General features: G+C 33.7%; 2 protein-coding genes across 2 annotated transcripts; both read right to left on the reverse strand.

Moving 5' to 3' along the window:
- Positions 1-7,726: 7,726 nt before the first annotated feature.
- LOC141541161 (trace amine-associated receptor 9-like) lies at positions 7,727-8,779 on the reverse strand. The gene has a single exon (XM_074265309.1). It carries the CDS (start codon positions 8,777-8,779, stop codon positions 7,727-7,729), a length of 1,053 nt encoding a protein of 350 aa, XP_074121410.1.
- Positions 8,780-18,749: 9,970 nt separating this feature from the next.
- LOC141541162 (trace amine-associated receptor 9-like) lies at positions 18,750-19,802 on the reverse strand. The gene has a single exon (XM_074265310.1). The coding sequence runs from the start codon at positions 19,800-19,802 to the stop codon at positions 18,750-18,752; it is 1,053 nt and encodes a 350-aa protein (XP_074121411.1).
- Between the last annotated feature and the right edge of the window lie 7,270 nt (positions 19,803-27,072).

Here is a 27,072-nt window from a genome sequence, read left to right on the forward strand (position 1 = left end):
GTTGGTATACAACTTCTTCCCAAATAGATTATCAAGAACATAATGAATATGTAAATATATATTTATATTTATGTATGTGTATGTTTCTTTTATTGTTCTTGGTTGTTCAGTCCTTTTGATCTCCCCATGACCCCATTTGAGATTTTCCTGGTAGCTCATTTTATAGTGAGAAAATTGAAATAAAAAGGTTTATGTTTGCCCAAGATCACACAACTAGCCATTGTCTGAATCTAGTTTTGAACTCGGGACTTCCTGATTCCAGCTGTGGTGCTCATTCCCCTATACCATCTAACTACCCTATGTATATTATTAAAACATTATAACATTTTTCCATACATCTCTAATTTAGTTCTTAAATATTTAATATTTAAAACAAATATGTCCACAATCTTTTAAAGTTTCTTAATACTTTTTAGTTAAAAGAAGAGAAACTAAATTCTATGGAATTAGTAACTATATAGCAAGTAATAACAAAAACATAATATTGTTGCAAGTATATTTGATAGTCTATGGTAGGCATCAATATGTTAATATTATTCATGTATGTATATACATCTATGTATGTATTCATCCATATACATATCTATTTGTATAATTATATATATGCATATATAACTATAATTGAAAACTAAAATCAATGCTTTCCAACATTTGGTAATTCTGAAGTAATAAATAAAAATAATTCAGAAAATCATATCAGGAGAAATGCACAACTAAATTTCTGTCAAAAACCATAAGAACTTGCTAAAGATAAATTAGGTCACAATTTCAGTTAACATATTTTACTACATTCCTTTCCATGACAATCTTAAATGTTTTTGTTTACTTTTACTTTTAGTCATACTAATAACTTGAACTTCCTTGTTTTTGTTATATCTTTATGAAACTAAGTTTTTTATTATCTAAATAAAAATCAGGGTAGAACAGGAAATGAGAGTAGATTAATCAATCTGATTCCAAGATTAGAAAAACAGCAGTTTCCATTAGATACACATATCCCCATCAATAAGTAATTTTATTTCATCATTAAATATTATTTTTAATTTATAGAGTAAAACAAGCATTTCTACAATGTAGTACAATTAAAAATGATGATTGCACACGAAACTAAAAATCTACTATGCACAACTTAATTTTCCTTTCAAATTTATAAGAAAATTATCATATATATTTCTTTCTTCTCTTCCTCCCCCTGAGATGGTTACCATTAAACACAAATTCTTATATATATATATATATATAAGAATTTGTATATATGTATATATGTAAAATTATTTTATAAATAGCTTTATTTAGTACTTTTTAAAAGATGCATATAATGTCTTTCTTCATGTATCCTTTATAGTAAATTTGAATATTTATGATAATCAAAATAAATCATTTGTTCAAAATAATTCTTAATATTACTATTATTATATAGCATGTTCTCTTGCTTCTCCTCATTTCACTCTTCATTATTTCATGAAATTCTATAAAATCATTGAGTTCATCATTTCTTATAATTGGTAATATTCTTAGAATAATATAATTGGTATACAATTTATACCACAGCCTGTTCAGTCATTCCCTAATTGATGGACACACATGTAATTTCCAGTTGCATGCCAGCACACACACATACACACACACACAAAAAAAAAACAACTCTGCTATAAACAGCTTAAAAGATTCTAGTTTAAGATAATTTAGAAGAATTTCAGGAAAGATATGTCTCATTTGGGTCAAAGGATAATACAGCCCAATGCAGACAGCTTTCAAAAAATGCAGTAGTAGACTGTAAGCCACAACATGGATCAGCTACTGAGACCCCATGTTTCTGGCTCACCAGATCAATGCATAACAGGACATTAGTGAGGCCTTCAACCCCTGGACAGAAGGCAGACAGTCCCAGAACCATGGCACAATAAACTTGACTAGGTTGGGCTACTCCAGTGCAGTGGCAAAGTTAACAGCACCTGACGCTCAAGAACAGAAATCCAGGCCTCTGGACACCTGCACAAAAAGATTGGGACAATGTCCCTTGTGCTTTAAGAGCAGAAATCAACTTTAAAGTCATGAAATAGACTAAAAATCTATTTTCACTGACCATAGAAAGCTATTTTTGTACCAGGGAAGATCAAAACACAGACTCAGAAGGGGACAATAATACCTATCAATGCCTTCTTGTAAAGCTTGAAAGGAGTATATGAATTGGTCTTAAGCTCAAAACGCCTACTTGGAAGAGCTCAAAAAGGAATCAAACACTGTAAAAGGGGATAATAACATCACTTAGTTTTTTAGTGTTGTGAGGATTGAATGAAGTGATATTTATAAAATGCTAAACACCTGGCACAGAGTAAGTGTTCAATAAATAGTTCTGTTCCTTTTTTCACTTCTCTCGCTAAGATAAAATCACAGGTTTAGACCAAAAAATGACATGCAGTTCTCATGGAGGAAACATAGACTGGGGGAAATTGAGACTTCCCTAAATAGCATGTTATTATTGTTCAGTCATTTCAGATTCTTCATGCCCCCATTTGGGGTTTTCTTGGCAGTGGTTTGACATTTCCTTCTCCAGCTCATTTACAGATGAGGAACTGAGACAAAAATGGTTAAGTGATTTGCCTAAGATAACACAGATATTAAGAGTCTGGGGCCCGATTTAAACTCAGAATGGTGAATCTTTCAGATTCCAGGCTCAGTGCTATCCCATGTATAATGGGATAAGGTACAACGAGTTTCTAAAACTGATTAAGTTATCTACTACCTCTGTGGCTCTGAAAAATCTTCTTAACCTATTTGGAATTCATTTTACTTCCTTGTAAAATGGCTTTGCCTATCTTGCCTCCCTAGCAAAGTTGTAGGATTCTAATGAGATTGTGTTTAAAACCATTTTTTAAAGATCTAGGCAAATATAAGGTATTATTTCAAGAAACAATTCTCTTTCTTTCCTTTTTCCTGTAAAACTGTACTGTTTCCACCTATTTCCTTTCCAAATCTAAGACCCCATTTCTGCAGAACAAAACAGTCATGTAGCTTGTTCGGTTAAGGGTCTCACAATCAAGGACTATTTTTCAAACTGTTCTTTAATATTGGCTTTTTACACAGTTTTCAGAGGAAAAATAATAATGATGATGATAAAAAACAAATATTTGCACAAATCATAAAACATCATTTCCAGTACCTATACATTACTATGTCTTCTCTAGTTGTGGTTACATATGACAAAAGTTTAAGAATGAAAGGGGCATAATAGACATGACATCTCATCTTAGGGGAAAGATTATTTTCTATTTCTTGCCTTTTTTAATTGGAGCAGGCCACTCTGAAAAGAACACACTCTGAGGCATAGTGATTTTTGATTTTGAGATATGATTTAGAAATCCTAGAAAGTAGATATGATACACAGAAGTTACATGATAGTTAGCCTGATTGTAGTGGTATAGAAGACTAGCATACACTCCTGGAAGTTACAATTACTAGTCCGTCCTAGGCCCAACAGAGTACCTTTGACCACTGACCTTTGCAGTGTCAACTCTATCCGGCTCGCCTCTGGCCATGATCTCTTGAATCTATAGTTTAATAACTGGTAGTGCACTCAAGAACAGCCGCATGTAATCTTAAAAGCCTTTATTATACCTACTCACATAATGCCCTGACTTGATACCCTGACTTGTTGGTTCCCTAATGAACACCTGGTCTGAAGGCCCACATGTTCACTACCAAACTCCTTACCTCTCGGCTTTCCATCCACTTGGCTCAGCTACCCCAGGTTAGGGAGCCAGGTTAAAAAGTGCCAAGTTAAAGAGAGCAACTGCTGTCTGCAGTGGGCTTATAAAGGGCCTGTGAGGTCACATACACAGCCAATCAGCGAGAGAGTCACCAATTACGAAGCTATCTCAATGTGGCCAAGATCCCACCTACAGGGCAGTCCTAATATCCACAGAGAATACTTCCTGGGGCACTCAATCTCCCATTGCACTGTGGCGCCACCCATTTAAAGAGCCCTTACAGAAGACTAGGTAATGGTTATACTTAATAAGACTGGAACATGATGCAATAGGGGTATAGAATACAGAATATCAAACTGAGTACATTTATCTTCCCATCAGCGGGAATGGGGAAAGAGCAGGTCCTGGAGTCCCTTGATGCATCCAGATATTATCCAAGAGCTCTCTGAATGTCATAGCACGCAAATGTATTATGGACTCTACTTGTGATGACATTATATAACTTTTGATGATACTTGACAATCTGGACTGTCATGTTAGAAACTGAATAGAGGAACAGAAAGAAGACAGAATTTGGAGTTAAAAAAAACCTCAAGCACAATAAAAGTAGTATCTCTGTTGGTACATTAAGACCATATGCAAAAAATAATGTTTGCTTTATGTTGGCTGAATGCTTTATTAGATTTCCTTTCCACTTAATTAAGAATAGAGTTAAAACACATTTTTTGTTATTATATATTTTACTTCAAATTTTAGAAATAATTTCATTTTTAAAAATTTTATTATTTTTTTTAAATTATAATTATTAATTTTTTGACAGTATATATGCATGAGTAATTTTTTATAACATTATCCCTTGTATTCATTTTTCCAAATTTTCCCCTTCCTCCCTCTACTCCCTCCCCTAGATGACAGGCAATCCCATACATTTTACATATATTACAATATAACCTAGATACAATATATGTGTGTAAATCCAATTTTCTTGTTGCACGTTAAGTATTAGATTCCAAAGGTATAAGTAACCTGGGTAAATAGACAGTAGTGCTAACAATTTACATTCACTTCCCAGTGTTCCTTCTCTGGGTGTAGTTGTTTTTGTCCATCATTGATCAACTGGAAGTGAGTTGGATCTTCTTTATGTTGAAGATATCCACTTCCATCAGAATACATCTTCATACAGCATTGTTGTTGAAGTGTACAGCGATCTTCTGGTTCTGTTCATTTCACTCAGCATCAGTTCATGTAAGTCTCTCCAAACCTCTCTGTATTCGTCCTGCTAGTCATTTCTTACAGAGCAATAATATTCCATAACCTTCATATACCATAATTTACCCAACCATTTTCCAATTGATGGACATCCATTCATCTTCCAGTTTCTAGCCACTATGAAAAGGGCTGCCACAAACATTTTGGCACATACAGGTCCCTTTCCCCTCTTTAGTATTTCTTTGGGATATAAGCCCAATAGCAGCAATGCTGGATCAAAGGGTATGCACAATTTGATAACTTTTTGGGCATAGTTCCAAATTGCTCTCCAGAATGGCTGGATTCTTTCACAGCTCCACCAACAATGTATTAATGTCCCAGTTTTCCCACATCCCCTCCAACATTCATCATTGTTTGTTCCTGTCATCTTAGTCAATCTGACAGGTGTGTAGTGATATCTCAGAGTTGTCTTAATTTGCATTTCTCTGATCAGTAGTGACTTGGAACACTCTTTCATATGAGTGGATATAATTTCAATTTCATCATCTGAGAATTGTCTGTTTATATCTTTTGACCATTTATCAATTGGAAAATGGTTTGATTTCTTATAAATTAGGGTCAGTTCTCTATATATTTTGGAAATGAGACCTTTATCAGAACCTTTAACTATAAAAATATTTTCCCAATTTGTTACTTCCCTTCTAATCTTGTTTGCATTAGTATTGTTTGTACAGAAAATTTTTAGTTTGATGTAATCAAAATCTTCTATTTTGTGATCAATAATGATCTCTAGTTCTCCTCTGGTCATAAATTCCTTCCTACTCCACAGGTTTGAGAGGTAGACTATTCTCTGTTCCTCTAATCTATTTATGATCTCATTCTTTATGCCTAAATCATGGATCTATTTTGATCTTATCTTGGTATATGGAAAACACTTTTATTTTTGAATCTCTGTGATACAACTAGTCCCATGACTTAAGGAACATCTTAATGTTTGATGAAGCATTTTTCTTAATAAGTAGTAGGAAAGGTACTAAAATGATGGAAGGATAATTTGTTTTGGGTCAGCATCTAGAAATTAAAAGAAAGGCTACATCTTCAAATCATATTCTAATGTGCACAGCTCATCTCACAGGTAAGAAAGTACTTTGTGCTAACTTTAGGGAGAAAAATTGAGACAGAGAGAAGCACACAGATGATTTCCAAATTTAAAATATACCTTAACATAGAAATAGAAGTAAGTTGGGGAAGAACAAGGGATAGACTGTTGTTCTGAAGATTTTTCAAATGTACCATAATTTGGCATTTATATCTTATGTTTTCCAATTTTGTGGGTGTTGAAATAATTATTGAAATGATGATACAGATAAATTTACCTGAAAATAGACTAATTTTTTCAACATTTTCTCTCTTTCAAGACCCTGAGAAAGGCTTCCAGAAACCTGACTTGCACTCAAGGAGAAGAGATAAAATATTACACAATTCACTACAGCATAAAATAGAATTTGCAAAGTACATTTATTTCAAAACACTAAAGGTAAAGGAGAGTTCATTGCTGATACTACTATTTGATTATTGGCAACATATTCCATTTTTAGGAAAATTTTCAGTAATTTTGAGGCAATAAGATGGCAGAATAGATAGAGCACATATCTTGGAGTCAGAAAGTCATCCAAAGCCAGCCTCAGGTAATTCCTTATAGTATGATCCTGGGCAAGTAACTTAAACTTTCTGCCTTGGTTTCCTCAGCTGTAAAATGGAGATATACCTTTCTGAAATATATTGAGAATAAAATGACCTATATATAAAGTGCTTTAAACCTCAAAATGCTACATAAATGCTAGTTGCTGATATTACCTTTCTTTTGGGTACCAAACATAAGTGAAAATGCTACAAAGATAAAATTTTAAAATTGTAAGTTATTTGTAGAGAGAAGCAAAAGGCAACTCAAACAATTTTTTCCAACTCTAAATTTATTTTCTTGTTAATTGTCTAAATATTGATGATGAAAAAGAACAGTTTAATCTCTTCATTGAATATACAAAGATTTATTGATGCCTTCTGATTTTGTATCACTGACAATTATGTTATGTCCCTTGTATTACACCTCATCTCTCAAAGTTCCTGGTAACAAAAAAAAAAAAGTTAAACAAATACACAAAATACTCTGATACAGTAATTACATTTGATATTGTAGCTACCATCCTACCTTCATATTTTATCATGTCTTTGTTAACAAAAGAGAATTATATTTCATTAGATATTCTTTTGGATTTTTTTTTCAGAGTTTAGTTTCTATTTAATGACCTTTACATTTACATTGTCGAAATCATTGTATACATTATTCTTTGTTTTGTGCTTATGTATTCATGTGAATCAAAGTCCTCATATTCATCATTTCTTACTAATAATAGTCCATTTAATTTATGCACAATATCCTCACCCCACCCAAATGATGGGAATCTATTTTGTTTCCAATTCCTTTCTATATTAAAGAAGCTGTGTTGAATATTTTGGTACACAGAGAATTTCTCCTTCTCCTTGTGTCTCTTTAGATCAACTTTCCTCATTTTATAACTGAAAGTTACATAGAAATTTTACACTGTCAGAAAACACTATCTACTTCTGATATTACTTTGAAAATGTCTGAGCATATCATGGCAAGAAATGTCAGAATTATTACCAGTTGAATATAATTTTCTATGAATTTAACAAATATATTTAATTTCTTGAATTGCCCATCAGAGATTCTAGATTTCCTTTCATTTTCGAACCATATAAGTCTGTACTTCTATGCAAAACTTTTCTCATTTATGTATTTCTGCTTTTTCAGAAAATAAATTCATCTCTGAAGAACCATTCCTCAAGACTCTGCCACTCACAATTAGCTTAATTGCTTTCCGAAACCAAGGGTAAAAGAAAGCATAGATCAAGGGATTCATAGCTGAATTATAGTAAACACACCACACTAAGATTTCATAGATATAAGGGGGAGTTATGAAATTCATATAAGCATCAATTAATGAATCAATGAAATATGGCAGCCAAGAGACAAGAAACACAGCCATAGCAATCCCTAGTGTTTTAGCAGCCTTCCTCTCTCGTTTGGCCACTCTGTCCTTATACTTCTCTGCAGAGTTCTGGGTTTGACTGCTGGTACTTTCTATCTTTCTAGCCTGCTGTTTAGCTACCAAAAAAATTTTACCATATAAAACGAGCATGGCAATTGTTGGTATAAAGAACAAAAGAAATCCAAAGAGAACCCAGTCTTGATTCATTGCAGCCTGACAACCTCCCACACAAGTGAGAGCAATTACCAAATCCTCCAACCCAGCATCATTGACCCCTGTGTACACAAGAGAAAAACTATATGTTACTGAACAACCCCAGGACACAGCAATACATATCCCTGAAATGGGCACTGTGAACTTTGTTGGATAGACCAGAGGATCAGTGACAGCAATGTATCTATCAATGGAGATGAAACACAAATGGAAGAGAGAAGCATAGCAAAATGACCCATCAAAACATGTGTGAAGTTTACAATAACTGTCCCCAAAGTACCAGCAACTCTCCACTGACCTCACCATGCTAAAGGGCATCACAGTGAGTCCAACCAAAAAGTCAGCGCAGGCTAAGGAAGCAATGAGGAAGTTTGTAGGTGTATGTAGCTGTTTAAAGTGAAGAATGGCAGTGATGACCAGCAAGTTGCCAAATACTGCTAGCACAGCTCCAAAGCCAAAAAACACATACAGAATCATTCGAGGCATAGGAGAATACGAAGTTTTGATGCAGGATCCATTCACATTCTCAAAACAGAGCTGCACAGCAGCAAGTTGGTAAGAAGTGTTGATCCTCATTTCTGTGTGTGAATCTTCCAGTATTTCCATATTCCTTCAGCATTTCTAAAATTTTAAATTTGGAGAGTGAGATTAAAAATTCGTAGTCAGGCATAGAGTATCACAATCAATGTATTAGAGTAGCTATGGAAACCATTGCCAAATAAATCTCAAATCCTTCATTATTTTTAGACTGATAAAATTTGCTTCTATATAAACCTACATTTAGCACATGATTAAAATTTGTTTTAAATGGATATGCTATTTTTTACTGATTTGAAAGATTGTCTTTTGTAATTTACCCTTCTGAATTGCTCCTTTATTCCAACACTCATAACTTGGTACTTTCTCAGACTCCTAATGGCATTTGTATTTTCTGGCAGTTTAAAAAAACGAAAAATGCTGATCACTTTGTGAAGTTACCAAAGGAGTGTTTTATTAGGTTATAGTTCCCTGAGGAACCATAGAAGAGCTAATCATAAAATATACTCTCAAGAAGCAAGAGAATATGTTAATCTTCTCAAAACTTTTATAATGAAATCCCCAAGGTGTGAAGTGTGAATCATAATAAATGTGTTTAGAAGCTATCTTAATAATGTTGATATGCAGCATGGTAAAGTAGGTCCTTTACCTACTCCTTGAATTAAAGGAGACCTGATTCAAATCTTAATTATGACATCTAATAGCTGTATGACAATGGAAAAGACCCCTAACTTTTCAGAGCCAGAAGAAACTCATGGGACTACAAATTACAGAATTCTTACACAATTTTACAGAAATCTATAGTCTTATATGACTAAGTTACAAAGTTCTAGGATAGGAACCATTATCCTAGATGCAAAGCCTGAGAAGATAGAATACTGTTTGATTATTCTTGTCAGACACATCACATAGATACTTCTACATATCCTGGGGTTCCAACCACCAAATGTAGCTTTGTTTATTTTGCTAGATAAAGCTTTCTTCTTTCCTACTGGTACCTGTTAAACTTCATCATTCTTATTCAGAATATAGAAGGATCCTTCCTATTTCAGAGATTCCATCTCTACTCACTATGGGCAGGGTCTCAAATCTTTTAAGGTTCAATGATTTTTTCCCTCCCCGCATCTGCCTTAATTTCAGTGTTTTATTCTGTGACCTTCCAAATTCCTGACCCCGATTTGAACTTCTCTTTGCTTTCCTTGACTCTTCCTCTTATACTTTCATATTTTTAAGTCTTAATCAAATTTATCTTCCTACACTTATCATATATTATTCATCTGTATGTATCCTATGGTCCTCTGAGCTGGCTTTGCTGTTCTTCATAAGCTTCTTTCCATCTCCTGTTTTATGTGTCTACACATATTATCTCCCATGTCAGAAATGTACTATTCTTACTTCAAATCTCAGGGTTTCCTATTTCCTTCATAACTTTGCTCAAGAGCCAGTGTGTCCCCTTCCTCTTCCCCCCAAAAAATCAATTTGTATTTGTGTAATTTATATTAAATATATTTTCATTTACATACATGTTATCTCCTCCTATAAAATGTAACATGGCCTAGGATCAGGATGCTTATTTTTGCATTTTTATTCTCATGTGCTAGCTTGGTGCATACAACAGGGATTGGTTGATTAGAAGATCTTCATTTTCTCCTTCCGATGAAGGAGTTTTGAAGAATTCCTCCAACTCTTTCATTCTTTTCTTACTATGGAAATTTTCTTCACTTGCATTTTGTATCTGCATATTTGTGGGATACGGGTGGCTAAGCATTGCAGTGTTTCCTTCTTGTAATTCAATGATAAGAAATTTATCTGATATTAAAAATATTTTCCTATATAATGGGAATTCATAAGAAGTGAATCTAGATCCCAGGGGACTGGGAGAAATATATGCATTTTCTTATCACCTTACTCCCACTCATATGAGAATTTTGGACTTTGGGGATGGCATTAGTGCAGTGGTCAAGTTGGCTGAAGGAGGAAAATTCCTAGAGGCAGAACCACCAACCAGTAGAATTCTAGGCCACATAATCTTAAATACCAGGAGGAAATTTTGAGACAATCCCAATTTCTTGTCCAAATCTCCTGGGGAGAAGAGAAAAACTCCCTAGATAATGCTGAGTTCCTGAATCAAAGTGGGAGTTCTAGGACAAACAAGAAATAAAGCTAGGAGTAGCAAGGGATAAAGCTATGATTTGGAAGAGCAATGGCAATCCTTGTCCTCCCCTAGTACTATAACTTACTCAGACTCTGCAGTTGTAGAGTAAAGGAATCAACTTTAATAATTTCAGGTGTTTTTCTGTACATATACATTTAGGTATGTGTCTGCATCTGACCATATATATGAAGACAGCACTTTAAATAAGAAGGCTAGATAGTTCCTGGGAGAGGTAAAGCTTTATGAGTCTTAAGTGCTTTCTTTTTAGGGGAATCTCAATGGGGATTATATTATAAAAATAGCACTGAGGGCCCAGGTTCTCTAAAAGGCAAAGTTCCCAAAAGACAGAAACATTGACTATTAAATAAACACAAGTCTTTTCTCCTTCAAGAAAAAGGGGGGAGAATTTAAAAAAAAAAAATCCAAACACTAGGGGTTAATTGCTTCTATGGAAGCTGGATGTGCATGAGGATTAAGCCCTCCATATATAACATATTTTTTTTTTTTGCCATAAACTCACCTTCTTTAAATCTTTTTTTTCTCTCTCCAGGAGATTTGATGATTTTTTTCCTCATCACCTGCTCTACGACTCTCTTTCTACTGTTTCCATCTATAGGGCCAAAATGTTTTCTGCAGGGACCTGATTCCAAAAATGCCTTTTTATCTCTCTCCTCTCTGTGTCTGTACTTTTGCATTTAAAAAGCTACATTTTACTAGTCATTGACCCACACATAATACTGTATACCAAGATAAGGTAGAAATGAATTCATGATCTACAGGGGTTCTCAAACTACGTCCTGTGGGCCAGATGCGGTGTTTATGTGGCCAGCCGGGTTATGGCAAATGGGCTGAGGGGCAGAGATAGAGTGTGAGTTTTTGTTTTTACTATAGTCTGGCCCTCCAACAGTTTGAGGGACAGTGAACTGGCCCCCTATTTAAAAAGTTTGAGGACCACTGGTAGACATAAAGAATGATATTATAAACAAATGAGAAGATCATAGGATAGTTTTCCTTTCTGATCTGGAGAGAGGAAGTAATTTGTGACTAAAGAACAACTAGAGGTCATTATTGATCACAAAATAGATCATTTTGATTATATTAAGTTAAAAAAGTTTTTGTACAAACAAAACCCAATGCAGATAAGATTAGAAGGGAAGCAATAAACCGGGAAAACATTTTTACATTTAAAGGTTCTGACAAAGGCCTCATTTCTAAAATATATAGGGAATTAACTCAAATTTACAAGAATTCAAGCCATTCTTCAATTGATAAATGGTCATAGGATATGAACAGACAATTTTCAGATGAAGAAACTATTTGTAGTCCTATGAAAAGGTGCTCCAAATCACTATTGATCAGAGAAATGAAAATTAAGAAAACTCTTGAGATACTACTGCATAACTCTCAGATTGGCTAATCTGATAGGAAAAGATAATGATGAATGTTGGAAGGGATGTGGGAAAACTGGGACACTGATACATTGTTGGTGGAATTGTGAACAGATTCAACTGTTCTGGAGAGCAATTTGGAACTATGCTCAAAAAGTTATCAAACTCTGCATACCTTCTGCATACCTCTGCAGTATTTCTACTGGGCCTATATCCAAAGAGATCTTAAAGGAAGGAAAGGGACCCATGTGCAAAAATGTTTGTGGCAGCCCTTTTTGTAGTGGCAAGAAACTGGAAACTGAGTGGATGGTCATTAGTTAGAGAATGGCTCAATGTGTTATGGCATAAGAATGTTATGGAATGTTATTATTCTATAAGAAATAATCAACAGGATGATTTCAGAGAGGCCTGGAGAGACTTACATGAACTGATGCTAAGTGAAATGAGCAGAACCAGAAGGTCAGTATACATGGCAACAACAAGACTATATGAGGATCAATTCTGATGGACATGGCTCTCTACAACAATGAGAATATTCAAACCAGTTCCAGTTGTTCAGTCATCAAGAGAGCTATTTACACGCAGAGAGAGGACCATGGGAATTGAATATGAGCCACAACATAGCTTTCTCACTCTTTCCGTTGTTGTTTCCTTGCATTTTGTTTTATTTCTCAGTTTTTTCTTCCTTCTTGATCTGATTTTTCTTGTGCAGCAAGATAACTGTATAAATATTTAAGATATATTTTAACATATTTAACATGTACTGAACTACCCGCCGTCTAGGGGATGGGGTGGGGGATAAGGAGGGGATAATTTGGAACAGAAGGCTTTGCAAAGGTCAATATTGAAAAATTACCCATGTATATGTTTTGTAAATAAAAAGCTTTAATAAGCTTTAAAAAGCTATATTTTAATTGGAGTTCAGTTTTATAACTAATCAGAACTCATTCAATGCTCCTGAAAAGTGGTAGTACTAGAAATTTATCATATAATAATGTTCTAATTAGAAGCCTGCTAAGTAGTTTGGTTTATGGAATATTGGGCATAGATTCAGGGAGATGATTTCACATCTGAACTCAGACACTTACTTGTTGTGTGAGCCTGGCCAAGACATTTGAACTATTTATTAATCCAATAGAAAAGGAAATGAAAGAAAAACTCCTAGACCATAGGGTTACAAAAAATCTGACATGACTGAAAAACAACAATGTAATAACGACTCCATTATTTGTGTTTATATATTTATTTATATTTATGTATGTAAATCTCCATTATTTATGTGTTTATACATATTCACAACATTTGTAGAGAAACATATTCAGCACCAATACTACAACTTTGTCAGGAGTAGCAATGAGGACTACACAACACTTACAAAGTTTTACAAGATATTTTTCAAATATATTATGTCTTGGCAAGTAGTACCTTATATTCCCTTTCCCAAGATAAACAAACCCTCCCTGTCAATGTTAAGAATCTTTTTCCCACTCAGCCACTAAATTTTCAATGCTATTTGAAGTTTCATTTTAATTTTGGATACATGGGTCAAATACAGAGCCAATATGATGAAATTCTGATGGAATTTATCTTGGTGTCCTGGATGAAAATTTCTAAATACAGTAGCTTGTATGTTCATTTTGATTGTCCACAATTTTTATTGTCCACTGCAATTAAGTAGGGGAGAAGGAAATTTCAAGATGAGGTTTGTGAGTTCCCAAATAAGAAAATCCTCTCAGTTATTTCAGAATGGTTATGATTATACTTAAAATAAAGACAAGATCTACTTCTTTTCTTGCTTAGTATCTACTCTCCTTAATCAGTGAATAGGTATGGCCTCAATGAAACCTGCTAAGGACTTAGGTCTCCCATTTTATTCAAGTTCATCTCCAGTTGTCTTGATCTATGTGTTTCCACTGGATCCAGATAGTAGTGGAGGGAAAAATGAGGCAGGTGCCTTGAACAGCCCTCACTTCAGTCCAATTCACTTGCATGTCATAGCATCACCTCCCTGAAGTCATGGTCCTCTTCAAGAACAGGACAAACAACTACTGTGTTCAGTGAACAATGGATTTTAGGTGTTTTGACTAATTCACTTAGTCAGGACTCCATCCAGCTATTGGGTTTCTATGTGTCAATAAAAGATATGTATTAAAAGTTTTCTGTGAGCCTTCTGAATTATAATAAGAAATAGGCATCTTTGGTTTCAAATTTTCCCTTGTTAGTACTAATAATTAAATTTTGTTTCTAAGTCAAATACTTTGCATTTATGTAATTTTAATGGAAATACTATGAACTTTATCAATAAATACTCATGTAACTCATAGCAAGTTATCCTGTCTCTATGAGTCTCAGTTTTCTTATTTGCAAATTTGAGAATAGAAATTCTTGCCTGGACTAATTCACTAAGGAGGTGAGAGTATCAAATGAGAAAATTTATGTAAATGCCTCAAAATCCACAAAGTACTATGCAAATATCAACTATTATAATTTTAAAGCCTTTTTACATCTATTATATTTTTTATCCTTACTAAGAAACCTTTTTGTCATAGATAGAGCATTATTAGTCCAACCTTCCAATAGAGGAAACTGAAGTACAGAGAAGTTAGTTAATTTCCTTAAGATCACACAGTCATATAGTAGCAAGATTGAGAGTGGTCCTCACATGTTCTATCTCAGTACTCTTTCTATGAGATCATGTTTCAAACTGCTTTATTTACTTGTTTTAAAACATGATTCCCAATCTGAATCTCCCTAAATTCCAAATTTCTCTGAATTTCACTCCCCTCTTTGTTTGATTTAAGATATTTGTAATTATAAATGATTTTTTTTTCTGAATAGCTCCAAGTCTGAAATAAGAGGTTGGGAGGAAAGGAGTATGCTCCCAGATTTTGAATTGCAACTTATTGTTGTTTTTGTTATTATTCAGTCATTTCAGACTCTTCATGCCTCTATTTGGGGTTTTCTTGGCAAATATTGGAATGGTTTGACATTTCCTTCTGGAGTTCATTTCACAGATGAGGAACTGAGACAACTGGGTTAAGTAATTTGCCTAAGATAACATAGATATTAAGAGTCTGGGGCCAGATTTAAACTTAGAAAGATTAATCTTCCTGCTCTAGCCCCAGTGCTATATTCTCTGTTCCACATAGTATAAGATTAGTGAAATGTATAATGGAATAAAGTACAAAGAATTTCTAACACTAATTAAGTTGGCTACTTCCTCTGTGGCTCTGAAAAATATTCTTACCCTATTTGGAATTCATCTTACTCCCTTGTAAAATGCTTTGCCTGTCTTGCCTCTTAGCAAAGTTGTAAGATTCTGATCAGATTGTTTTTAAAACCATTTTTAAAGAGCTAGATAAATATAAGTTATTTCAGGAAACAATTTTCTTTCTTTTTCCTATGAAACTGTAGTATTTCCTCCTATTTTCTTTCCAAATATAAGATCCCATTTCTGCAGAACAAAGTAGTCATATGGCTTGTTTGGTTATTGATGGAAATGGCCTCACAATCAAGAACTATTTTTCAAAATGTTCTTTGCTATTGTCTTTCAGACAATCAGTTTTCAGAGGAGAAAATGCTCCAAATGAAATATCAGGACTTCTGTTAAATAATAATAAAGCAACTATTTGTTCAAATAAGAAAGGTTACAATTATTAAGACATCCCTTTGTTTTCACTTCCAGTTCCTAAAGCATGAGTATTGACATACATTATTATATCTGCTCTAGCTCTGCCTACATGTGGCAAAAGTTTAGAGTGAGAGGGGCATGATAGACATGACATTTCATTTTAGGGGAAAGATTTTTTTTCTATTTCTTGTCTTTGGCAATTGGAGCAGTCCACTATGAAGGGAACTCATTCTGAGGCATAGCAATTGTTGATTTTGAGATCTGATTTAGAAGTTTTAGAAAGCAGATATGATGCACAGAAGTTACCTGATAGCCTGAGTGTAGTGGTACAGAAGATTACGTAATGGTTATGACTGATAGGAGTCTGGAGCATGATGCAGTAAGGTATAGAACATAGAATATGAAACCAAGCACATTTGGGTAAACCCCACTCCAATAAGCTGGAATGGGGAAAGAACAGAGTCTGAAAGCCCTTAATGCCTCCAGATGTTATCCAAGAGATGTTATTTCTAAATGTCATAGCAGGCAACTGTATCATGGACTCCACTTGTGATAACGTTGGAATAACTTTTGATGATACTTGACAATCTGGAATGCCAAGTTAGAGACTGAATAGAGGAAAAGAAAGAAGACAGGATCTGGAGTTTAAAAAAATCAAGCTCAGCAAAAGTAATGTCTCTGCTAGTACATCAGCACAATATGCAAAAAATGATGTTTGTCTTATATATATATTTTTGCTGAGGCAATTGGGATTAAGTGACTTGCCCAGGATCATACAGTTAGGAAGTGTTAAGTGTCTGAGACCACATTTGAACTCAGGTTCACCTAACTTCAAGGCTGAGTACTCTATCCATTGTGCCAAATAGCTGCCCCAATGTTCACCTTATATTGGCTAAATGCTTTATTAGCTTTCTTTACAGTTAAATAAGAATAGAGTTAAAGCGCTTATTTTTAAATCTCTTTGACATACACTGGCCCCATGACTTAAGGAACATCTTCATGTTTGATGAAGTATTTTATTGGTAGGAGACGTACTAAAATGATAGAAGGATACTTTGCTTTGGGTCAGCATCTAGAAATTAAAAGAAAAGCCACATTTTCAAAAACAACATATTTTAATGTGCTCAACTCAGAGATAAGGGAATATTGCATGCTCACATTAGGGAGTAAAATTGAGACATAGAGAAACACACAGATGATTTCCAAATTTAAAATAAACCTTTAGCACAGAAATAGAAGCTGACTTGGGGAAGGACAAGGGATGGAGTATTCTGAAGATTTTTCAGATCTACCATACATTGGCATATATGTTCTATATGTTCCAATTTTGTGGAAAATTTCTCCTTTTTGTGGTTGTGGAAATAACCATTAGAATGATAATACAAATAGATTTACCTGAAAATTGACTTTTTTTCAATATTTTCTCTCTTTCAAGAAAGACCCTGAGGAAGGCTGCCAAAAACCTGGCTTACACTTTAGAAGAAGAGGTAAAATATACAAAATTCACTATAGCATAAAATATAATTTACAAAGTAGATTTATTTCAAAAGCACTGAAGAGAGATAATAGTTCATTGTTGACATGATTATTTGCAACATATTCAATTTTTAGAAAATTTTCAGTTGTTTTGAGGTAATAAGGTGGCAGAATAGATGGAGCACAGGTCCTGGAGTCTGAAAGTCTTTCATCAAAATCCAGCCTCAGGTACTTCCTTGTAGTGTGATCCTGGCAAGTAACTTAATTTCTTTCTGCCTTGGTTTTGTCAGCTGAAAAGTGGAGATAACGATACCTTTTTTTCCCCATAAGTATGACGAGGATAAAAATGAGATAATATCTATAAAGTATTCTACCAACCTTTTAAAGTGCTATATAAATGAAAGTGCTTCTATTACCTTTCTTTTTGGTAAGTGAAAATGATACAAAGATAAAAGTTAAACTTATAAATTATTTATAGAGAAGCAAAAGACAAATACAAACCATTTTTCCCACTCTAAATCTATTTTCTTATCAATTGTTTAAGTACTGATGAGGGAAAAGAACAGCTTAATCCTTTCATTGAATACACAAAGATGTATTGATACCTTTTGCTTTTATATCACTGAAAATTCTGTTATGTCCATTTTATCACACCTCATCTCTCAACCCAGAATTATACCCTTCCTGGCCATAAACATTGTTAAACAAATATAAAAATTACATTTAATATTGTAGCCACTATTCTATCTTCATAATTTCTCACCTCTTTGCTAAGAAAGTAGGATTATATTAATATGTTCTTTTGGACTTTTTTCAGAGTTTAGTTTCTATTTAGTGACCTTTTCATTTATATTGCTTTATGTATAATGTTCTGCATCTAGTTCACTGTGCTAATGTGTTCATACAAACCTTCCCATGTTTGTCAAACTCATATACACCATTTCTTACTAATTAATACTCTATTAATTTGTGCACCATTTAATGGTAATCTACTTTCTTTCTATTTCCTTTCTGTGTTAAGGAAGCTGCTCTGAATGTTTTGGGTAAGAAAATTTCTGCTTCTCCTTGAGCCTCTTTGAATCAGCTTCCGTCATTTTATAATTGAAAATTATATTAAAAAAAGGAAATTTTACATTGTCAGTAAACATTATCTACTTCTGATATTAAATTGATATTTAATATTAATTTGAAAGTGTTTGAGCATAAGATGGCAAGAAATTTGTCAGAATTATTACCAGTTGAATGTAATTTTCTATGAATTTAACAAATATATTTAATTTCTTGAATTGCCCATCAGAGATTCTAGATTTCCTTTCATTTTCAAACCATATAAGTCTGTACTTCTATGCAAAACTTTTCTCATTTATGTATTTCTGCTTTTTCAGAAAATAAATTCATCTCTGAAGAACCATTCCTCAAGACTCTGCCACTCACAATTAGCTTAATTGCTTTCCGAAACCAAGGGTAAAAGAAAGCATAGATCAAGGGATTCATAGCTGAATTATAGTAAACACACCACACTAAGATTTCATAGATATAAGGGGGAGTTATGAAATTCATATAAGCATCAATTAATGAATCAATGAAATATGGCAGCCAAGAGACAAGAAACACAGCCATAGCAATCCCTAGTGTTTTAGCAGCCTTCCTCTCTCGTTTGGCCACTCTGTCCTTATACTTCTCTGCAGAGTTCTGGGTTTGACTGCTGGTACTTTCTATCTTTCTAGCCTGCTGTTTAGCTACCAAAAAAATTTTACCATATAAAATGAGCATGGCAATTGTTGGTATAAAGAACAAAAGAAATCCAAAGAGAACCCAGTCTTGATTCATTGCAGCCTGACAACCTCCCACACAAGTGAGAGCAATTACCAGATCCTCCAACCCAGCATTATTGACCCCTGTGTAAAAGAGAGAAAAACTATATGTTACTGAACAACTCCAGGACACAGCAATACATATCCCTGAAATGGGCACTGTGAACTTTGTTGGATAGACCAGAGGATCAGTGACAGCAATGTATCTATCAATGGAGATGAAACACAAATGGAAGAGAGAAGCATAGCAAAATGACCCATCAAAACATGTATGAAGTTTACAATAACTGTCCCCAAAGTACCAGCAACTCTCCACTGACCTCACCATGCTAAAGGGCATCACAGTGAGTCCAACCAAAAAGTCAGCGCAGGCTAAGGAAGCAATGAGGAAGTTTGTAGATGTATGTAGCTGTTTAAAGTGAAGAATGGCAGTGATGACTAGCAAGTTGCCAAATACTGCTAGCACAGCCCCAAAGCCAAAAAACACATACAGAATCATACGAGGTATAGGAGAATATGAAGTTTTGATGCAGGATCCATTCACACTCTCAAAACAGAGCTGCACAGCAGCAAGTTGGTAAGAAGTGTTGATCCTCATTTCTGTGTGTGAATCTTCCAGTATTTCCATATTCCTTCAGAATTTCTAAAATTTTAAATTTGGAGAGTGAGATAAAAATTCGTAGTCAGGCATAAAGTATTACAATCAGTGTATTAGAGTAGCTACAAAAACCATTGCAAAATAAACCTCAGATCCTTCATTATTTTTATACTGATGAAATTTGCTTTGTTATTTTATACAAACCTAAATTTAGCACATGACTAAATTTTTAAAAATTGTATATGCCATTTTCTACTGATATGAAAGATTGTCTTTTGTTATTTACCCTTCTGAACTGCTCCTTTAATCCAATAATCAAAACTTGGTATGACTCCTAAAGGCATGTGGGTTTCCTGGCATGTTAAAAAATGAAGAAATGCTGATCAGTTTGTGAAGTTGCCAAAGGAGTGTTTTATTAGGTTATATAGTTCCCTGAGGAATCATAGGAGAGCTAATCATAAACTATACTCTCAAGAAGCAACAGAATATGTAAATCTTCCCAAAACTTTTATAATGAAATCCCCAAGGTGTGAAGTGTGAATCATAATAAATGTGTTTAGAAGATATTTTAATAATGTTGATATGTGGCATGGTAAAGTAGGTAAAGTAGGACCAGCCTTGAATTAAGGAGACCTGATTCAAGTCTTTATTATGACATCTAATAGTTGTATGACAATGGAAAAGATCCCTGTTTTTAGAGCCAGAGGAAACTCATGGAATCACAAATTACAGAATTCTTGCACAATCTTACAGAAATCTATAGTCTTATATGACTAGGATATGAAGTTCTAGGAAAGGAACCTTTATCCTAGATACAAAGCCCGAGAAAATAGAATACTGTTTGATTATTCTTCTCAGACACATCACATAGCTACTTCAATATATCCTGGGTTTCCAATCACCAAACGTAGCTTTGTTTATTTTGCTAGAAAAAGCTTTCTTCTTTTCTACTGGTACCTGTTAATCTTCATCATCCATATTTAGAATGTAGAAGAATCCTTCTTTTTTCAGAGATTTCATCTCTATTCACTATTTAAATGGTCGCAAATCTGTTAAGGTTCTATGATCCTTCTTCCTCCCCCTTAATTTCATTGTTATATTCTTTGACTTCCAAATTCCTGACCCAGGTTTGAACTTGTCTTTGCTTTTCTTAACACTTCCTCCTTGTACTTCTAAGCCCAACACAGCCTGAATCTAATCTGTTCTTCTAGGCTTATTATACATTATTCACCTTTATGTATCCTATGGTCCTCTGACCTGGCTTTGTTGTTCTTCATAAACTTCTTTCCATCTCCTGTTTTATGTGTCAACACACATTATCTCCCATGCCGGCAATGTACTGTCCTTACTCCAACTCTTAGGGTTCCCTATTTCCTTCATAACTCTGCTCAAGAATCCCCTTCCTCTAAACCCCAAAATCCATTCGTATTTGTATAAATATATATTAAATATATTTTATTTACACACATGGTATTTCCTCCAACAAAATGTGAAGTGGCCTAGGACCAAGGACACTTATTTTTGCCTTTTTATCCTCATGGACTAGTTTGGTGCACACAACAGGGATTGGTTGATTAGAAGATTTAAATTTTCTCTATTATATGAATGAGTTTTGAAAAATTCTTGCAACTCTTTCATTCTTTTCTCCATTATGGAAATTAATCCGCATTATATGCATGAATATTTGTTGGACGTGGATGCATATTTGTGAAAACTACGCATCACCTACAAAGTTTTACAAGATATATTTTTTTCAAATATATTGTGTCTTGGCCAGAAATACCATATATTCCCTTTCCCCAGATAAACTAAGCATCCCTCCCCATGTTAAGAATCTTCTTCCCACCCAGCCACCAAATTTTCAATGCTATATGGAGTTTGATTTTAATTTTGAATTCATTGGTCAAACACAGACCCAATATGATGAAATCCTGGAGATATTTGTCTTTGTGTCCTGGATGAAAATTTCTAAGACACAGAGATTGCATATTTCTTGAATATCCACAATTTTTGTTGTCCATTATAATTAAATAAGGGAAAAGAAACTTTAAGATGAGGTTTGTAAGTTCCCAAACAAGAAAATCCTCTCAGTTATTTCAGAATGGTTATTGTTATACCTAAAATAAGGACAAGTTCTACTTCTTTCCTTTGCTAAACATCTACTATCCTTAATCACTGAATAGGTATGACCTCAGTCAAACTGAAACTTGTTGAAGACTTTAGCTTAAAAAGGCTAAGGTCTCCTATTTTATTCAGGGTCATCTCCAGTCAGTTTAAACTATATCTTGTGGACCCAGATGGTACTGGAGGGGAAAGTGAGACAGGTAACTTGCACAGTCCTCACTTACTTCAATCCAATTCAGTTGCATATCCTAGCATCACCTCCCTGAAGTCATGGTCCTCTTCAAAAACAGGACGAACTACAACTAGTGTATTTAGTGAACAATGGATTCTAGGTGTTTTGATGAATTTACTTAGTCAGGACTCCATCCAGCTATTGGGTATCTGTGTGTCAATAATAGATATGTATTAAAAGTTTTCTATGAGCCTTTCGAATTATAATCAGAAATAGATAGGCATCTTTGGTTTCAAGTTTTCCTTTATTAGTACAAATAATTAAATTTTGTTTCTAAAGCAAATACTTTGCATATTTACATAATTTTGAAGCTATTGTAATAAAGTGTTAAGTGACAGGTCAATTCTCTGACAGCCTCTACAGCTGTAGATCATAGCTTCTGAAGGAGTTTCAGGGCAGCCTTTGCTGACATAGATGTTGCAGAGTGGGAATTAGATAAATTGGAGGCAGAGGGAAGAGGAGAGAAGTCAGACAACGTAACGGCCTTTTAGTCCGGGAGGTCAAAGAACAGCAATGGCCTCTCAGTCTTTTGTATCATTCTCTCACAAGAGAAGATCCATGCTGGATTGGATCTCCAGCAGCCATTGTCAGATGGCTCCCGTGTATTCCAGAAGCTCTCCTGTGTATTCCAACAGGAAAGAACATTGGGTATGGGATCAAAAGATGTAGCTTTATCTATGAGCTTTATCAGTAAATTCTCATGTAACTCATAGCAAGTTATCCTGTCTCTATGAGTCTCAGTTTTCTCATTTGCAGATTTGAGAATAGAAATTCTTACCTGGACTAACTTAGTAGGTAGTTAAGAGTATCAAATGAGAAAATTTATGTAAAATGCCTAAAAATGCACAAAGTCCTTTGCAAATATCAACTATTAACATTTTAAAGCCTTTTTACATCTATTATATTTTTTACCCTTATTAAAAACTTTTTGTCATAGATAGAGCATTATTAGTCTGACCTTCCAATAGAGGAAACTGAAGTACAGAGAAGTTAGTTAATTTGCTTAAGATCACACAGTCATATAGTAGCAAGATTGAGAGTGGTCCTCACATGTTCTATCTCAGTATTCTTTCTACGAGATCATGTTTCCAGATTAATTTGTATACTTGCTTTAAAACATGATTCTCAATCTGAATATCCCTAAATTCCAAATTTCTCTGAATTCTACCCCTCTTTGTTTGATTTAGGATACTTGTAATTATATGTGATTTTTTTTTTCTGAATAGCTCCAGGTCTGAAATAAGAGGCTGGGGGGAAAGGAGTGTACTCCCAGATTTTAAGTTGTGACCTGTAGGGGCAAGAGGTCTTACAATGTTAAATGCTTGTCATTGTTATGTTCCAGGAGTCCATAATTTTTAGTACAAAATGAGGAAATGATTGTTGTAAAGTTCTCAGAGGAAGATGAAAATTTATCTCAGTTCTTGACCATATTCTGTTCTTAATCCTGGAGATACTAATACTTTAAAGCAGAACTCGTTTCCCTTTCTTAACTCAGCATATTGGTTTATCTCAGTAACACAAATGCAGTAGAAGATAGTCAATTGAAAGTATACTTTCTAATTAATAAAAGCATGTGAACAATATTTCACCTGGATATAAAATTGACCAGATTTATTTCTTTGTCAATTCAAGGAAATTTACTTGATAACTTTGTTATATGTTTAAAAGGACTAGAAAATTATACATAATACATTTGCAGTTTTATGTGCAATCATAATTGTTTTATTCTGTGATATTATAGAAATACTTGTTTTGCTTCATAGATTAAAAAGAAAATAAATAAAATATAAAAGGTACTGAGAGATCATACTACCAGTGAATTGAAGAAAAAAGTCCTGGAAAAAATATTTTCCCTATTGTTATTGACATTTCAAGGTATAATCTTAACATATGAAGATTAGCTCTACTAGCCTGCTTTGAGTTGTTTTCATATACTTGGATGGATGACAACAAATAATACATGAAATTCCCTTTGTGATTAATGGTATACTTTTGCAAGAATTCAAATGAGTTTTAGAGGGAATTATAAAGCATTATTCTTCCTTTGTTAGTTTGGTGGACTAAGTCCTAGTAATTTTCATCTTTATTCTTCTTTTAAAAGTTGCCTTGAAGATTTGTTTGGTAAAAGCCCTCCATTATTTTCTCCAATCCTTCCTAATAAAAGTTTTCTCCTATTCTTACCTTTTCCCCCTTTTAATTATTTATGTTTTACACACACACAAACACACACACACATACACACACACACACATACACACATACATACACACACCAGGAGTTTCATACATGGATAAACTCACAGATTCAGACCAAAGCTAACAAAATAAATAAACCTGACATAAGATATGTCCATTAAGGACTTGGATTACCTTGTTGGGGAGAGGGAGATTTTATGGTTCTGTTGGCCTAAAAACAGAAGAGAATAGAAAACATCTCATGGCAAAAACAGTTGGAAAACTGATCAAGGGGAGACAATTAAAAAACAGTTGGACTACCTAAAAGATATAATTTTTAAAAAAAGAATATTGATACAATATTTCAATAAATTATCAAGGAATATTGCCCTTAAGTTCCAGAACAAAAAGGCAAAAAAGACATAGAAAGAAATCCACACATCACCACTTGAAAGAAAGGAGGAAAATTTACAGGAATATTATAGCCAAGTTTCAAAGCTCCCAGGTTAAAAAGAAAATATTTCAAGCAACAGCAACAACAAAAATAAATACTATGGAGCAACAATAAGGATTACTCAAGATCTAGCAGCTTCCATGTTGAAGAACTCTAGGTCTTGGAAAACTATATTTTGTAAAGCAAAAGAGCTGATGTTATAAATAAAAATAATATACCCAGAAAAGTTTAAGTGTGATTCTGAATGGGGAAAAAAGGGAAAAAAACATTTAATGAACTTATATTTGGTCTTTATTGATCTCCATAAGGTCCTTTTTCTTTTTTGTTTTTACTTCTTATGTGTTAAAATGTTATCAGTATTCTTATAACTGCCATCATTATTTAGTAGTTTAGAAGAAAGGCTTAGACAAAACTATGTTTGTGGTGATTTAAAAAAAAAACACATCAAACTGGGTAGGGAGAGATAAAAAAGAATAATTATCTTATACAAATATATCTAATGGAGGTATAAAAGTCTTCTAAATTGAGTAAAAAAATAAAAATGGCAAGGGGACAGAAAAGCAGGGATTCTGAGGCGTGAGTAGGTAAAAGAATTGGACATCAAGGCAGGTAGTAGAAGGAAAGCAGAAGAGTAAAAAGGGATAGGGTAAATTGGGTGAGTGCTTAATGAAGCAAAATAGGAAGGAGAAAAACAGTTACAAGGTAGCTTAAAATGTGAATGGGATAAATTTACTTACAAAACAACTGGATAACAGATTAGAAATCTGAATTAAACAAAATGTTGTTTTCAATAAACAATAAAAATAAGAGATATAGTCAAAGATAAAATTAATGGCTGGAGTAGAATTTATTAAGTTAAAAAAGCAGGAATAATAATCATGATTTCAGAAAAAGTTAAAGCTGCAATAGATTTAATTAGAAGAGGAAATTGGGAAACTACACTGTCACCAATATTATTCAACATTGTTTTAGACTATAATTAGACAGTATAAAATGCCTGAAAATATGCCCCAAAACACAGAGAAATTACATGAACATAAACATAAAGCAAATTTGTACAAATAATTGGAGCAATATTTATTGTTCATAGCTAGGCAAAGCAACATAATAAAAAACCAATATTTTGTCAAACTAATCTATTTAATCAGTGCCATCCCAATTAAGTTAGTAACAAAATTATTATAATGAATTAGAAAGAATAGTAACAAAGTTCATTTGGAAGAAAAGATTGGAGTTTCAAAGAACCTAATAGGAAAAAAAAAAAAACTAGTGAAAAAAGATGTAAAGGAAGTGATTACAGCAACAGCAGACTTTATTTAAACCATATTATTAGTGCTATTGAAGTGTTATCATTTTAAATTAAAGAATGCAGGAATTTTTTAGGGGTGGAACTATCATGAACTATCTCTCAGATAGAATATGATCGTATTGGAATACTGCTCTGTTACTAAAAATGATGAGCTGATTAAGTTAGAAAAAAATATATAAATACTTGGACCTATGAAGGAAAATGCTATCTACCTCCAGAGAAAGAGATGCCAAGTAGAAATATACATAGTATGGTCTTACAAATATGCTTAAAAATGTGTGTGGGTGTATGTGTTTGTGTGTGTGTGTGTGTGTGTGTGTGTGTGTGTGTGTGTGTGTAACATTTCTGAAGAACTTCAGAATTAATTGTGTGAAATGATATCCACTGGCACAGGATTGCCCAGAATGGTGTACCATCATCAAAGAAAGTACTGAGCAGTATGATCAAAGCAGAAATGCAGTAGCTCAAAGGAAATATGAAATGCACAGATTTAGAGAATTACCTCAAATGTCCACATGGACTCTTTCTGCCCAAGCATTCCTTTAATGGCTTCTTCGAAACCCCTTTCCTTGCTAACTCTATTGTTCTCCCAAATTTATTTCTATTTACTATTCCTGATGCCTAATTTTCCTCTTCATTTTGTCTTTAACCTTTTCTTTTAACTGAATGTACGTTTTGGCAAAAAAAAAAAAAAAAAAAAAAAAAAAAAAAGCTCTCTCATCACAAATGCATTGTACCTTGTATTTTAAACTAGGAATTTCTACTCTATTGTTTCCCTTTCAAGTTCATAAAATAGGGGTTTATTTTACAATATAACCTATACCAGAGGTGTGAAACAGCTTCATGTGAACCACAACTCAACATTGTATAGCTGAACTAGATTAAAATGTAATTAAGAAATACTTTAAAAAAAATAAAAATAAGACATGGATAATTTTAATTTGTGGATTTTCTAAATGAATATCTCCATGAAGAGA

This window comes from Sminthopsis crassicaudata, chromosome 4 (genome assembly GCF_048593235.1).
Source record: "Sminthopsis crassicaudata isolate SCR6 chromosome 4, ASM4859323v1, whole genome shotgun sequence".
Taxonomy (NCBI): Eukaryota; Metazoa; Chordata; class Mammalia; order Dasyuromorphia; family Dasyuridae; genus Sminthopsis; species Sminthopsis crassicaudata.